The sequence below is a fragment of the Pelophylax lessonae genome (genome assembly GCF_965119305.1).
Source record: "Pelophylax lessonae genome assembly, chromosome: 3".
Classification (NCBI taxonomy): Eukaryota; Metazoa; Chordata; class Amphibia; order Anura; family Ranidae; genus Pelophylax; species Pelophylax lessonae.
Window position 1 is genome coordinate 196,162,553 of NC_138770.1, and position 15,368 is coordinate 196,177,920.

General features: G+C 47.5%; 1 protein-coding gene across 5 annotated transcripts in view; it reads right to left on the minus strand.

The window, feature by feature from the left end:
* ATG16L1 (autophagy related 16 like 1) overlaps nt 1–15,368 on the minus strand; it is a 101,970-nt gene that overhangs the window by 55,458 nt on the left and 31,144 nt on the right. For all 5 annotated transcript variants that reach the window (XM_082249970.1, XM_082249969.1, XM_082249968.1 and 2 more), the window contains exons 3-5: nt 4,094–4,199; nt 1,892–1,965; nt 1,466–1,717 (exon numbers count right to left, since the gene is read on the minus strand). In XM_082249970.1, the coding sequence (XP_082106096.1) occupies nt 1,466–1,717; nt 1,892–1,965; nt 4,094–4,199 (432 nt within the window). The remainder of the gene's footprint in view (nt 1–1,465; nt 1,718–1,891; nt 1,966–4,093; nt 4,200–15,368) is intronic.

Consider the following 15,368-nt stretch of genomic DNA (forward strand, 5'->3'; position numbering starts at 1 on the left):
AACGTGTATTTCAACTTGGAAAGTCTAAGTGGAACGTATAATGCAATGCTTGCAATGTGACAATGCTGAGTAAGAAAAACAATGTGAAAAGTAAAGGAAAGGGAGCAGTCAGCTATAAATTTACAGCTATAGTCCATCAGGCAAATCACTCAAAAAGTAGCAGCAAGGTTGGTGGAGTTGTGGAGCTTTAGTTAAAGGACAGCTCTCTCTCTGCCTATCATTGTATAGAAAAGATCTGTTTATCAATAGTTGGCCTAAGGCCAGCCATACAGGGAGAAAATTTATTTACTGAAACTGCAGGTTGAGGAGGGGAGGGGGAAGCTGTCCTCACCGGGAGAAGACAGTGATTATTGCTAGCAGGTAAAGCAGCCGCTAGCAATAATCACAGGTAAAACCTGGCATGCTGCTTATACCCACACTGATCAATCGATCAACTTGGTATATTCAGCCTGCCCATACACGGCTTGATTCTCGGCAGGTTCCTGCTGAACCAGCCAAGAATAAAACTATGTATTACTTGCCTAAGACAGAAAAACACCCTGCTGCTCAACAGATATTAAAAAAAAAAAAAAAAAAAGATTACATCAAAAATCATATCTGTAGTTTCTCTTTAGAAGCACATGCTCATTAGAGATTGTAGTCCACCAACCTTTGAAAGCATTAAAGGTTATCTGTAGGATGTTGTACTTGTCCTCCAAGATCTGATTGGCTTGCTCTAGCACACATTTTTGAGGCTGTAAAAATTCTACACTAATGAACAGAGAAAAAGGAATCAATACTCCATAGCATATGTAGCCTGTTACTGCCCAAATTCTATTTAACTTATTTTATAGGTACCATCTATCCTCTGCTCAGTTCTCCAAATATAAAATGTATTGTTCATTATTTCGCTGATTATGTCCTTTAACAAGAATATGGTAATAAAGCGCCCCACTTGTCTGTCTTTACAGTAGGTTATCGTGTTTAATCGAAATTCAATTGGTTTGGCTAAAATCACACTTTTTAAAAACAAAGACAAGTAAATTCCCTGCAATAATAAACTAAAAAATATTGTGTGTCTTTTGGCTAGGTTCGCACTATTGCGGGTGCAGGAAAGCGTGTAATCGCGAACGTTCCCGTACCCGAAGGCCGCCGCAAAAAAACAGGCTGCTTTTAACCAGATGCACCAGGGTGCCAATAATCCTTAATGGCACCCCCAGGCAGTGGAAACTGCAGCACTGTTACCCACATGTGGAAATGCATAGTGTTAAAGCATCATGTCATTTCCCAGCAGAGACGCTTTTGAAAGGGTGCAGGGACTTTTTGCCTACATTTCAGCAGCCCCTATTCAAATGAATAGGCTGCTGTTCCCACGCAAACGCAGCTGCAGGTAAACACAAAGATGTGAACCTAGCCCTAGATGTAACACAAACCATAAACATTACTACATCTGAAGATGGTACAAATGAAAGTGAAAGAGCCTCACTTTGTGTCCTTCTCATTTTCTGCATTGAGACGATTAGCTTCCTGAGCTTTCTCAGCCATCCAACGGGTTACAAGCTCTTGGTTATCCTCAGTGGTTTTTCGCAGTTTTTCTTCCAAAGCGTTAAAGGTTATCTGCAGGGCGTCGTATTCGTCTTTTAAAGTCTGATTGACTCGCTCCAGTTCCTGCAGTTTATTTCTTAATTCTTGGCACTCTGTCTCCAGACCGTTAATGGAACGCATATATTCCTCTATCCTGAAAAAGCACAGAAGGCAGCAGCTTCAGAATTGCAGAAACGATTATACAAAAAGGTCACTTCAAGAAAAATGTAATATGGAGAACTACATTTACACAGCTAACAGGAAGAGAAGCATAAAGTAGATGATGCAGAATAAATTATGAAAAGTATAACAATGGTTTTCTACTCACGTCTCTTTGTTAGTCTTAATTTCTTTGTCCTTCTGATTCATCTGGTTGTTCAATTCTATAACCGTCTGAGCCAGCTAACAGGGAGGGACATGAACATTTACTGACCGCCCATGGAAAACAGATCGAACAGTGTATTGAAAATGTTCATCTTCCCTAAGGCTACACACAACTGCTACTATTAACCAAGTTCAATTAGTGGCGAATGGTTAAAGCAGATAAACAAAATGATGTAATTGAAATACCTCTCACTACAGCCCCCACACTAGTCATTTTTAATATACACCTAAAGAGACTGTAAAGTAAATGTATTTTTTTTTTTTTTAAATAACAAATGTCATACTTATCTGTTCTGTGCAATGGCTTTGTCCCACTCTCTCTTCTCCTATCCCCTGCCAGCACTTTGGGCTCCCCCTCTTTCTATGGTGGCACACGTACAGGCTCGATCCCGAGCCAGGGTGTGTGTCTATAGACTCACCCAGACCACTGGATTTCATTGAAAGCAGCAGAAGCCATTGGCTCCCACTGCAGTGAAGAGGGAGGGGAAGAGCAGTGCTGCTGCTTCCGGGCACTTTTTCTTGTAGGTTTTACATTTTAATTTATTTTATGTAATGAAATGACAGGAAGGAAGTCCTTCTACTGACATCAGTGCAAGACAGAAGCCTATGAGTGCCCCCACATCAACACCTATCCAAACAGATACAGATTTAGCTAGAGAAAGATAAAAAACAAAAACACTTTTGACTACTAATTCACAGCTAAACTCAGCGCCCCATGCATTAGGGCTAAATGCCCATTATGCTTATGCATAATGGGCATTTAGCCCTAATGCATGGGGCGCTGACGTTTAGCTGTGAGTGAAGGGTACAGATGCACTGTCCAGCCCTGCTGAAGACAACCTGTCAAACTCTATAAGAGGCTGATAGTTGTTGCAGTTGGACAGTGCCCCTAGCAAAACGAACATTTAGGGCAGTATGCGCCAAGGGACAAATACCCGGAACACAAGCCATCTGCATTCTGGTCATGTGTCCCTGGGTATATACTGCCCTAAATCTAAGCATCATAAGGTGCACCATCCAGAAACAGAGGTTGTCAGATACATAGAGACCCCGTGCTCTTCCTAGTCCCTAATCCTCTAGTTAAACCACAATAAAGACAATGGATGTTATATAGAAGTTTGCTGACAAGAGAACAGGGATAACCAAGATTAGTCAACTAAATGGGATATTGCAATTTTTCAGAACTAATATCAATTATCTGAGCAAACAAGCTCTGGCACGTTAACTTCAGACCAGCTCCAGCATGGATTCCTATACAGTATTTAAAATGGCTGAGAAATTAATTTGATGAATAAAATGATGGTGCTTAACATTCTATGTTCACGTTTCGTTTTTTAAAAATGGTACACTGCTGTATTTATGCTTTAAAAACATGGTCCCAATTAATTCAGCAAAAATGACTGACAAGAGTTGGGACAGCTGTGAATGTCCCAAAAAGCAGCCATTGAAAGTAAAATCAACTATTAGTTTCTGCTCTAGCTCCTTCCTACAGTCACGATCATCTTCTCCAGAGCAACACTTTATTTATACTCACAATGGTCCATAATCGGCTAACACTCAACCTACCTCTTCTAGCTTCTGGCCAAAATCAGATTTTACTCTTCCCTGTTCCCTGCCCTGATCAGCTGATCTTGCTCCTCTTATGACCCTCTAGCCTACAACCAAATGCTGTTGGTCTTCTATCTACCCACCAGTCCAAAATCAGCAGCCATAGTCACTGCTTTTTCTTGGCAAATACTTCGTAAGGGTTAATCACAACTAAAAGAATACACACACTGCAGATTTTCTCAGTAGAACACTCCAAGTGCACCAGATTACAATTTTTAATCACTCCCATTCAGAACCAGTATCCAAAAGGCATAGTGGGACAGTTTTTTCTTCAAAACAATGCCAGGTAGGAATCTGCAACAAAGGGTGTTAAAATCCTTGCAATGTACATTGATCATCCAGAAGGGAATGTTTTTTTCTCAACAAGGATGGAGCTACTCTTTTATCCATCCTGTAAGTTTCCATTCACCTAACCAAACACTGCTTAGAAAAAAAAATACTAATAAACTAAATGAAATGTATTTATACTAAAACTTGACTGCTGAACTGAATCTTGTGCTTTCATTCAAGCAGGTAATTAGCACTAAATATCATTTACCTCTCCACGCTTTTTATGGAGTTCGGTCAGCTCCTCCTGGTGTTTTATTCTCATCTGAGACATATCTTGTAGTATCGCGTCATTACGCATTCCATCTGGACCTGGGCTATAGTGAAGAAATAAACAGGTTCAGCAACCACTGTTATGAAAAAGATTTAAAAAAAAAAAATATTTAACACATTTTACCAGTAAAGCAGTTGGTGGTAGTAGAACCTCCAAGCTCAGCGACCCCACACATTGAAGCATTGAAGACAGTCATGCAAAAATGAGATTTTGACTTACAGTAAAATTCATTTCTCTGATGTTCATTGACGGACACAGCTCCTGATCTTCTTAACCATTGAAATACTGCCCCCTACAGGAGTAGGAAACTAGGCAGAAAAAAAAGTCTGGCTACGCCTATGGGCAGTACCAGGGGGTATACTCCCTCTCTCTGCTATAGGTACTCCGTTTTGGTACAAGCAGTGTAAGAAGAATTACAACTCCACAGAGGGGTGGGTGCTGTGTCCGTCAATGAACATCAGAGAAATGGATTTTACGCTAAGTCAAAAATCCCATTTTCTATATCATTCATTGACGGACACAGCTCCTGATCTTTATAACTATTGGGACGTCCCAAAGCAGTGTTAAACATGAGGGGTGAGAACAGCGATAAATTCCCAAAGGCTAAATATAGCGCCAACCAGGTAAACAGGAGCTCAACCAAAACATCTGGAGCTCACCTGAAAAAAACAAAACACCCTCAAAGAGGATCAGGTCCTCTAAGCAGCAGCCTGCAAAATCTTGCGGCCAAAGGAAGCATCCGCAGATGCCAACACACCCCCATTATAGAACTTTGTGAAGTGTGTACCGACGACCAGGTGGCCACCTTGCAAACCTGCGTCACTGACGCCTGATGATGGAAGGCCCAGGAGGCACTGAGCACCCGAGTAGAGTGCGCCTTGACAGGGAAAAAGGGGAACCTGACCCTTGATGGAATGGGCCTGAATCACCATCTGTCTGATCCATCTGGAAATGGTTACAGAGGAAGCAGACAACCCTTTCCGAGGCCCAACAGTAAGCACAAATAGGTAAGTCTGATTACCTAAAAGACTCCGCAGCTGCCAGGTATACCCTAATCGCCCAGACCACATCCAAGGCATGCAAAGCAATTTCCTTCGGATGTTTTGGCCTAGGACACAGGGAAGGCAACACAATGTCTTTGATCAAAAAAAAAAAATCAGAGACAACCTGAGGAAGGAACGACGGACAAGGGCAAAGAACCACCTTGTCACTAAGGCTAACCCCGCCAATTCAGAGGTGAAAGCCCCCAAAAAGGCCACCCTTTGGGACAGTGTAAGCAGGGGAATCTTCCGAAGATTTTCAAAAGGAGGCTTCTGAAGGACTGAGAGCACCAAATTGAGGTCCGAAGGTGGCAACAGAGACCACACTGGAGGGGTCAAGTGTCAAACTCCCTGAAGAAAAGTATGCACCAAGGGGTATATGTGGCCAAGGGCCGTTAAAGAAGACCGCTAAGGCCGACACCTGACCCTTTATAGTACTCAAGGTCAGTTTCTGCTTAACCCCCCCGTTGAAGGAGGGTCAAGATCCAAGCCACCAAAAAAAGAGCAAGGATGAACCCCAAGAGACACCACGCAATGTACGTCTTCCACGTATGATGGTAGATCTTCCTAGATGATTTCCTAGCTTTTAACAGCGTTGGAATCACAGACAAACCTCTATCCATCAGCACCTGAGGTTCAACAGCCAAGCCGTCAAAGCCAGCGACTGTAAAGCAGGATGGAATATTGGTCCTTGGGACAGCAGGTCCTCCCTGAGAGGAAGCTTCCAAGGAATGTCGGCGACCAGCCGCACCAGATCGGCATACCAAGACCAGTGAGGCCAGTCCGGGGCCACCAAGATGACCGGTATCCCTCCCTTCTCGATCCTGTGTAGACGTCTTGGCAGAAGCTTGAGAGAAGGGAAGGCGTAAATTAGATGATTCTGACCCCACGGGGCAACCAGCGCATCCGCCAGAGGATCCTGTGACCAAGCCACAAACCGCTGCACCTTTCTGTTGAGCCGGGACGCCAACAGGTCCACATCGGGATGCCCCACCAGAGACAAAACTGATGAAACACCTTCGGATGAAGGGATCACTCCCCTTGGTCCAAAGCCTGCCAACTGAGGTAATCTGCCTGCCAGTTTTCTGCCCCGGGAATGTGCACGGCGGAGAGGGCTGGAACCAACCGCTCTGCCCACTTTACAATGTGGGCTAAATCCAGAGCCACCAGGACACTTCTTGTGCCCCCCTGGTGATTGACATAAGCCATGGCCGTGGCATTTTCCAATTGAATGCGCACTGGACACCACTGAAGACAATCCGTCCAATGTTCCAGGCACAGTCTAATCGCCCGGAGTACCATGACATTGATCTTCCAGTGTCCAGACCCCCTGAGCAATTTTGCCAAGGACGCCTCCCCAGCCACACAGGCTAGCATCCATGGTGACCATTATCCAATACAAGGGGAGGAAGGATTTGCCCAGCCGAAGCACGTAGCCACCATATCAGGGACTCGTTCGTTCCCCGGCTCAGCCAGATCGGATTGTCCAGAGACCGCGGATTCTTGTCCCATTTGGCCAGAATCTCTCTTGCAGGGACCTCATAAGGAACTGTGCAAACGGAACTGCCTCAAAAAGGTAGACACCATTAGGCCCAGCACCCACATGCAAGTCCAGAAGGATTACCATCTGCTGGAAAGCAGGAGATGAATTACAGCCTGCAGTTTCTGGAGTTCGTCCAGAGGAATGAGCACTCTGGCTAAGGTGGAGTCCAGAGTCAGACCCAGATAGTTCAGCTTTGTGGACGGAACCAGAGCAGACTTCTGAAAATTCAGAATCCAGCCAAACACCCTCAAGCTCTTATGGTAAATTCCAGGTTTTTACACCAGAGTGGGAGGGGACTCTGCTTGCAGAAGAAGGTCGTCCAAGTAGCCCAGTACCGTGGTCTCCCATTGAGCTAACAATGCTAGCCCTGGGGCCAACACTATCATGAAGACCTGAAGCAAAACCAAAGGGTAATGCCACAAACGGATAATGCTCCACTCCCACGGCAAAGCGGAGGAAGACCGACATATACCGGAATGTGAAGGTAAGCGTCCTTGATGTCAATGGAGGCAAGAAAAATCCCCCTGATGCAGGGAAGCCACCACCATGAGAGCGGACTTCATTCTGAACTTTTGCAACCGCACAAAGCAGTTCAGCGCCTTGAGGTCCAGAATTGGTTGCACCTTGCCTTCCTTTCTTGGGACTGTAAACCGGTTGGAGTAAAACCCCTGAAAATCTTCCAGGAAGTCAGACCTAGGACCATCACCCTTTAAAATAAAAGGTCTTGTACCGCCCAAAAAAGAGCCTGTAAGCGGACAGGGGACAGTTGCTCGTTTAAAGGAAGTACCTTACCAGAGGGTAAGATGAAACTCGATCTTGTAGACCCACCTGACTTGTACCAGGGAAGTCCACAGGTCCAGGAACCAGCAAAAATGTCCCCCCACCCAAGATACGGGAGAGGGCGCACCTTCATGCTGAAGGGGTCTTGTCCACGGCTCTGGAGAAGCTTGCTCCTGCCTTGCCAGACCAAGTTTGTTTGGATCCTCCAGAAGGGCTCTGATCCCCTGACAGTCAACCCTGAGGGACGAAAAAACGCCTTCTTTTGAGCCGAGAAGGAGGGCCTACGATGAGGGCCCTTGCTCTTAGTAGCCTGCTGAAGAAAGGTACTCTTCCCCCAGTGAGATCTTTAATTAGGTCATCCAGGTTAGCTCCAAACAGGTGATCTCCTTGAAAGGGAAGATCAGTCAAGGCCTTTTTAGAAGTCTGGTCCGCAGACCAGCATTTGAGCCAAAAGACACGTTGAAGGACCACTGCCCAAACAAACAGACAGCCAAGCCACTAGGGGAGCCGCATCCAAAGAGACATCATAGATTAACTGTAGCCCCTGGAGCAGCTGGTACACCAGCTCAGCAAAGGCAGGGGGGAGCTACCCCTCTCCAGGTCACGGCACAAAAGCATAGCCCATTCAGTCAGTCTGCGACACCAGGGCAAACGGTGAATATCGGCCTCAGTGCCGAAACAGCTAGGGTGTACAAATTGCAGGCCACAGCCTCTGCCCTCCTGTCAGCTGGGTCCTTAAAGGCAGGGGACTCTTCAACTGGAATCATGGTTGCCTTGTTTAATCTGGAAACCGGAGGGTGCACCACCGATGGAACAGTCCACTTCCTAAGAAGGGCTCCTCATAGGGGCATCACCTAGCAAAATCGATTAGGGACCCCTCAAGTGTACGCTTTGTTGTCCCCACTGTTTAGTGACACATCTGTCAAAACAGGAGGGGAAAGGGAACACCTTTTCTGCTCTGGATGGCTTGTGAATGCCAAAGGGAACCTGCGTCTCCACTGCAACTTCAGCTACGTCCTCCATCTTTAAGGTCTCACGCATAGCTACAATCAGTGCGTCCACCAGCACCTTTTCTTACGCGGTTGCAGAAGTAGGAGGAAACCTTTTCACTATGTGAGGATTTAGGGCCCATGGTCGCAGACCCAGCAGGGTGACCCACGTTCACGGTGGCTGAATCAGATTTGGGATCTGATGGGACAGATGAGGCAGGGGAAGACGGGGGATGGTGCTTTTTGCCAGCCCATCGCCCAAAAAGCCACCTCCACCCAGGACACCAAGGACTCCAGGACTGCCGCCAGTGCATCGATGGATGGATGAAACCCAGTGACTCAGAGAGGTGGGGAGATGTGCTCCAAAGACTCTACGAGTCACCAGGAGGACCCCACAAATAAGTGTAAAACACTAAGGGACAACCCCCACCGCTCTTGCAGCCCACATAGTTGCCAGCCACAGAGCACCAATCCATCCTCAGTAGAGAGGGAGAGGACTCCACCAGACAACACCCCGCACAAACCAGGTACCGCAGCTACCAGGAGAATCTGCACTGCATAAACAGCGATAAGGAAATTAAATGATCCAGGAGTCGGCACCAGGGGATGAGGAGGGGCTCCCACCGTCTAAATCGCCTCCCAGAAGGCTCCACCTGTCATGGCTGCTGCCATTTCCAATGTCAAACAACCGAAAAAATCGGATTTTTGTAAGATCTTACCGTAAAATCCTTTTCTCTTAGCTCATTGACAGACGTAGTCTTCTTGATTCACAAGAACTGGGTTATGTTGTCTCCGCAGGAGTAGGACTAGGCAGAAAGAAAAAATGTTCTGGCTCCACCCTAGGGGCAGTCCCAGAGGGTATATCTTCCCTCTCTCTGCTACAAGGCATCAGTTCTGTCACAAAGCAGCAACAGAGAATTTAACCCAACCCAACTCAATGATAGAGGGGCGGGTACTACGTCTGTCAATGAGCTAAGAGAAAAGGATTTTACGGTAAGATCTTACAAAAATCTGATTTTCTCTGTCGCTCATTGACAGACGTAGTCTTCTTGATTCACAAGAACTGGGACATCCAGAAGCAGTGCCACAAATGAGGGGTGGGATTGACAGAAATCAAAATCCAATCTAGAAGGCCCAACCGGTGCCAAACTAGAAGTTTTAAAGGCTCATTATAAACAAAGAATGAGACTCAAATAAAAATTCCAACGGAAAAAAACCCTCGAGGTAGAACACTGGTCTCCTCAAATGGCGGCCTGCAAAACCTTGCGGCCAAACGAGGCATCAGACGATGCCATTACATCAACTTTATAATGTTTTGTAAAGGTATGCACCGACGACCAGGTAGCCGCCTTGCACACCTGGACCACTGACGCCTGATGGCGAAAGGCCCATGACGCACTAAGTGCCCGAGTGGAGTGCGCCTTAACAGGGAACGGGGGCTCCCGACCCTTAATAGAATAAGCCTGTACCACCGTCTGTCTGATCCATTTGGAAATAGTCGCGGCAGATGCAGGCAACCCCTTTTTGGGTCCATCCGGGATCACAAAAAGTGAATCCGTCTTGCGAAACTAGTCTGTCGTTTTCAAGTATACCCTGATCGCCCGGACCACATCCAAGGAGTGTAAAGCAAACTCCCGAGGATGACTGGGCTTAGGACACAGGGAAGGTAATACAATTTCTTCATTCAGATGAAATTCTGAAACCACTTTTGGTAGGAAGGATGGATTCGGACGAAGAACCACCTTATCTCTATGAACCACCAGATATGGGGAACGACAAGATAATGCGGCCAGTTCTGACACCCTGCGTGCAGAAGTGATAGCCACCAAGAAGGCCACCTTCTGGGACAACGTAGGTAGAGGAATATCCCTAATATCTTCAAAGGGAGGTTTCTGAAGAACCGACAATACTAAATTAAGATCCCAGGGTGGTAACGGCGCGCGCACTGGCGGAGCCAGATGTCGCACCCCCTGGATGAAATTCCGCACCAAGGAATGAGTAGCCAAAGGCTTCTGAAAGAAGATAGCTAATGCTGAGACCTGACCCTTGATAGTACTCAAGGCCAGTTTCTGCTCAACCCCTTGTTGCAGAAAAGCTAATATTCGACTAACCGAATAAGACCGTGGACGGAACCCCAGAGGTTCACACCATGCAATGTAGGACTTCCATGTGCGATGATAAATCTTTCTGGAAGTCGCTTTCCTGGCTTTAACTAAAGTAGGAATAACTGAAGCTGACAATCCCTTGTCCTTCAGCACCTGGGTCTCAATAGCCAGGCCGTTAAAGCCAGCGATCGTAAAGCAGGATGGAAGATCGGTCCCTGAGACAGTAGGTCCTCCCTGAGAGGAAGTCTCCACGGAACGTCCGCCACCAGTCTGACCAAGTCGGCGTACCACGCTCGGCGAGGCCAGTCCGGAGCTACCAGGATTACTGGAATTCCTTCCTCCTCTATCCTGCGAAGAAGTCTTGGCAGTAACCCGAGAGGAGGGAAGGCATACATTAGCTGGTATTGCCCCCACGGGGCGATCAGTGCGTCTGCGGTCTCTGCTAGAGGATCGCGGGAGCGAGCCACGAATCTCTGTACTTTCCTGTTGAATCGTGATGCCAACAGATCCACATCCGGGATGCCCCAACGTAGGCACAACTGGTGGAAAACTTCTGGATGGAGGGACCATTCCCCCTGATCCAGAGTCTGACGGCTGAGATAATCTGCCTGCCAATTTTCCACCCCCGGAATGAACACCACAGAGATCGCTGGAACAAATCGTTCCGCCCAGCGAAGAATGCAAGCCACTTCCTTGGCCGCTCGGACACTCTTGGTGCCCCCCTGGTGATTGACATAAGCCACGGCCATGGCGTTGTCCGACTGGATCCGAACCGGGCTGCCCTGGAGCTGCTCGGTCCAGTGAATCAGACAAATTCTGATCGCTCTCAGTTCCAATACATTTATCGGCAACCTGGATTCTTCCGGGGACCAAAGTCCCTGGACAGATAACTGACCGAGAATTCCTCCCCATCCGGATAGACTGGCATCCGTGGTCACTATCGTCCAATATATTGGCAGAAATGACTTTCCCTGGCTGAGCATCGGAGACCGAAGCCACCAGACCAGAGACTCTCTGGTCTGTTTGCTCAATCGGATCCGATTGTCCAGGGATTCCGGATTCCGATTCCATCTGAGAAGAATCTCTTGCTGAAGAATTCGGGTATGGGACTGGGCAAATGGGACTGCTTCGAAGGAAGCCACCATCAACCCCAGAACCCTCAGGCAAGTTCGAAGAGAAGACCAGCTGTTGGATAGTAACAACTGGACTGCTGATTGAATCTTCCGGAGTTTCCCTACCGGAAGGAAAACTCTTGTCCTGACTGTGTCTAGAATTAGACCCAGATATTCGAGCCTCTGGGTGGGAACGAGAAATGACTTTTGCTGGTTCACCAGCCACCCAAATTCCTGTAAAGAAATTATAGTAATTTCTATGTTTTGTAGCAGGGTCTGAGGAGACTCTGCATGAAGTAGGAGATCGTCTAGGTAACCTAGAATCGATATGCCTCTTTGGCGCAGTAGTGCCAACATTGGGGCCAACACCTTCGTGAAGACCCGAGGAGCCGTGGCGAGACCGAAAGGTAACGCCACAAACTGATAGTGGTTCTCTTCTACGGAAAAGCGTAGAAACCGCTGATGTCCTGCGAAAATGGGAATGTGAAGATAGGCGTCCTTGATGTCTATGGACGCTAGGACATCCCCTGGATGCAGGAAGGCTGCTACTGTGCGAATGGATTCCATCTTGAATTTTCTTATGTTGAGAAAGGAATTGAGTGCCCTTAAGTCCAGAATTGGACGCACTTTGCCCTCTTTCCTGGGTATTGTAAATAGGTTTGAATAAAACCCCTGAAAACGTTCTGTCCAAGGAACGTGGACTACCACTCCTTGTTGTAGTAAATCCGTGACTGCTCTCCGTAGATCTTCTAGACGATCCGGGGATAGTCGGATATTGGAAGGGAAGAATCGCGCCGGTGGGAGAGATCGAAACTCGATCTTGTACCCTGACCTTATGACTTCGCAAACCCACTTGTCCGGGATTCTGGAAAGCCATGGATCCGGGAACCGGCGAAGACGTCCCCCCACCCCAGTTATGGGTGGGGGCGCACCTTCAGGCTTTGGACGATTTATCTTCAGGTCTAAAGGGGGCGGGCTTTTGCTTGCCCGACCAACGTCCCCTGAAGCCTCCTGAAGGAGCTTTGGAGGACTTAATTTTTTCACCCGCGGGACGAAAAAACTTTTTGTGAGCAGAGAAAGAAGGCCCTCGTCTTTGACGAGGTCCTTTACCTTTAACATTTTGCGGTAAAAAGGTGCTCTTTCCTCCCGTGAGATCCTTAATGATCTCATCTAAGTTGGCTCCAAATAGACGCTCTCCTAAAAAGGGGATGTTAGCCAATGCTTTTTTGGAACCTTGGTCGGCTAACCAACCTTTTAGCCACAGTGTACGCCTGAGAACCACCGCTGAGACTGATGCTCGCGCCAATAATGGAGTGGCGTCTAACGCCGCATCACACACAAACTGTAACCCCTGTATCATTTGTTCCAACAAATCTGATACCGCCTGAGGGACTTCTTCTAAGTCCCGGCGCAACCACTTGGTCCATTCAGTTACAGTCTGCGAAACCAGTCCAATAGCAATTATTGGTCTGAAAGCTGATCCAATCAAGGAAAACATGGTGCGAGACATAGCTTCTATCTTGCGATCCACTGGATCTTTAAAAGACGGAGCGTCTTCTAAAGGAATAACCGTGGCTTTATTCAATCTAGCAATTGGTGAATCCACCACATGTGGTTCTGTCCATTTCTTAATGAGGGTTTCCTCAAACGGATAACGCCTGTTAATGCGTTTAGAAATAGCAGAAGTGCGTTTTGGCAGACTCCATTCTTCTTTGATTGGATTGCCAAAACATTTGGGCAATGGAAAAACCTTCGCTACTTTGATGCGTTTTTTAGTCCCAAAGGGGATTTCAGTTTCAGCTATTTCCGACGGAATACCCTGTAATCTTAAGGTTTCTTGAACAGATACAATGAGTGCGTTTACCAACGCTTCCTCTCGGGCTATGGCTGATGCCGAAACATCCTCCTCACTGTCTGAAGAGACAGTACCCGAGACACCAATCCCAGATGAAGTACCTGCAACTGCAGAAATAGGCTCAGATTCTGAATCCGAAGTTTCAGATAATAAGGGGTTAGGCGGGGGTCACTTTCTTGCGCCCTGTCCCTGACAAGCCACTTCCACCCGGGACACAAAAGTTTCCATAATAGCTGACAATGATTCAACCGTCAGTGGGGTGCTGGAGGATCCTGCAGACACCTCGAGGGGATCCGGTGGAGATACATGAGTGGCAGGGTCCATGTTAATTCAGGACACCTCTGCCAGAAAAAACAAAAACTTTTTTTTTTAAATAAAAAATACCTCTTTTTTTTTTTTTTTTTTTTATGTGTATCCCCCTAGCGCAATAGCGCCCCTCAGAGTACCTGCTTCTCGATCCCCACAGAGAGAGAGAGGGACCCTCAAGGCTCACCACCCGATGCAGAGAAGTTTCCAACCAACTGCAGTCAGCGTCTGTCTTTTACAGACTGGAAAGAGCTGTGTTAGTTTTCCCGGGTAGAAGGACGTGGCTCCGCCCCCTGTGTGCGCCTTCCGGCGTTCCCAGCTCTCCACGAGGTAGCTGGGCTCATCAAACATGGCCGCCCCCATACAGGAGACAATAGACTCCAAAAACATGGCGGTCGGCGTGACCTGAGAACATTCATGCACCCGGTCTACGGCAAAATGGCGGCGGACTGCCAAAATCGTTTTTCCCAGCACATCCACCTGCATCTCTGCTAAATGGCAGTTTAATCGATCTGCAGGAGGTACACTACAATTAAGGTAGGATTATACCTCCTATGTCTGCTGTAATACTACAGTCTGCTGGGTAGAGTGTTAGCTCTCAAACCAAGTCCACTTCCCACCAAACACATGCTGTATTTACAAGGGGGACTTTTAGTGTCAGACAGATACTGACCATGTATGGAGGGGCCCATAATTCATACTGCCTTATAACGAGGAAAAAAGGGAACGTTTACTCACCATACCGAACCGTCAGGCACCCTCTCTTCACAATACCCTCTCCACCGGGGTGGGGGGTTGTGGACCACTCCGGATGCCTCGACTCTCTGGTTCCTGGCGTCCAAGCGAGACTTTTAACTCGCAAGGTCAGTCCCTCCAATGGGACTCCATCGCGGCCGACCCAGCGCGGAGCTCTGGTCTGCACTCGCTCGTAGGCAGAAACCGGGGTGACCACTGGATCTCAACATCCAGCCCGTCGCCCGGCCCCGCATACTTACTTGAATGTGTCGCGGCCGACCCAAGCGCAATGCAATGGTCTGCGCGCGCTCGTAGGCCGGCTGGGGTGACCACTAGTGTCGCCCAGTCCGGCGTATTTGCTTGAAGATCTCACAGGAAAAAACACTGGAGAAAAAACTACCTAAAAAATATTTTTTCTAAAAAAAAAAATCTTGCCAGGACCAGAGATCCCAGCAAGGAACTTCGGTCCTTACTCCTGACTTGACAGAAAAAAACTGATGCCTTGTAGCAGAGAGAGGGAGGATATACCCTCTGGGACTGCCCATAGGGTGGAGCCAGAACGTTTTTTCTTTCTGCCTAGTCCTACTCCTGCGGAGACAACATAACCCAGTTCTTGTGAATCAAGAAGACTACGTCTGTCAATGAGCGACAGAGAAATGACTGCTTGACTACACAAACATGGCCACAGTGCATTAAAGTGGAGTTCCACCCTATTTTTATACTTACCTCCATCTTCTCGCTCCGGGT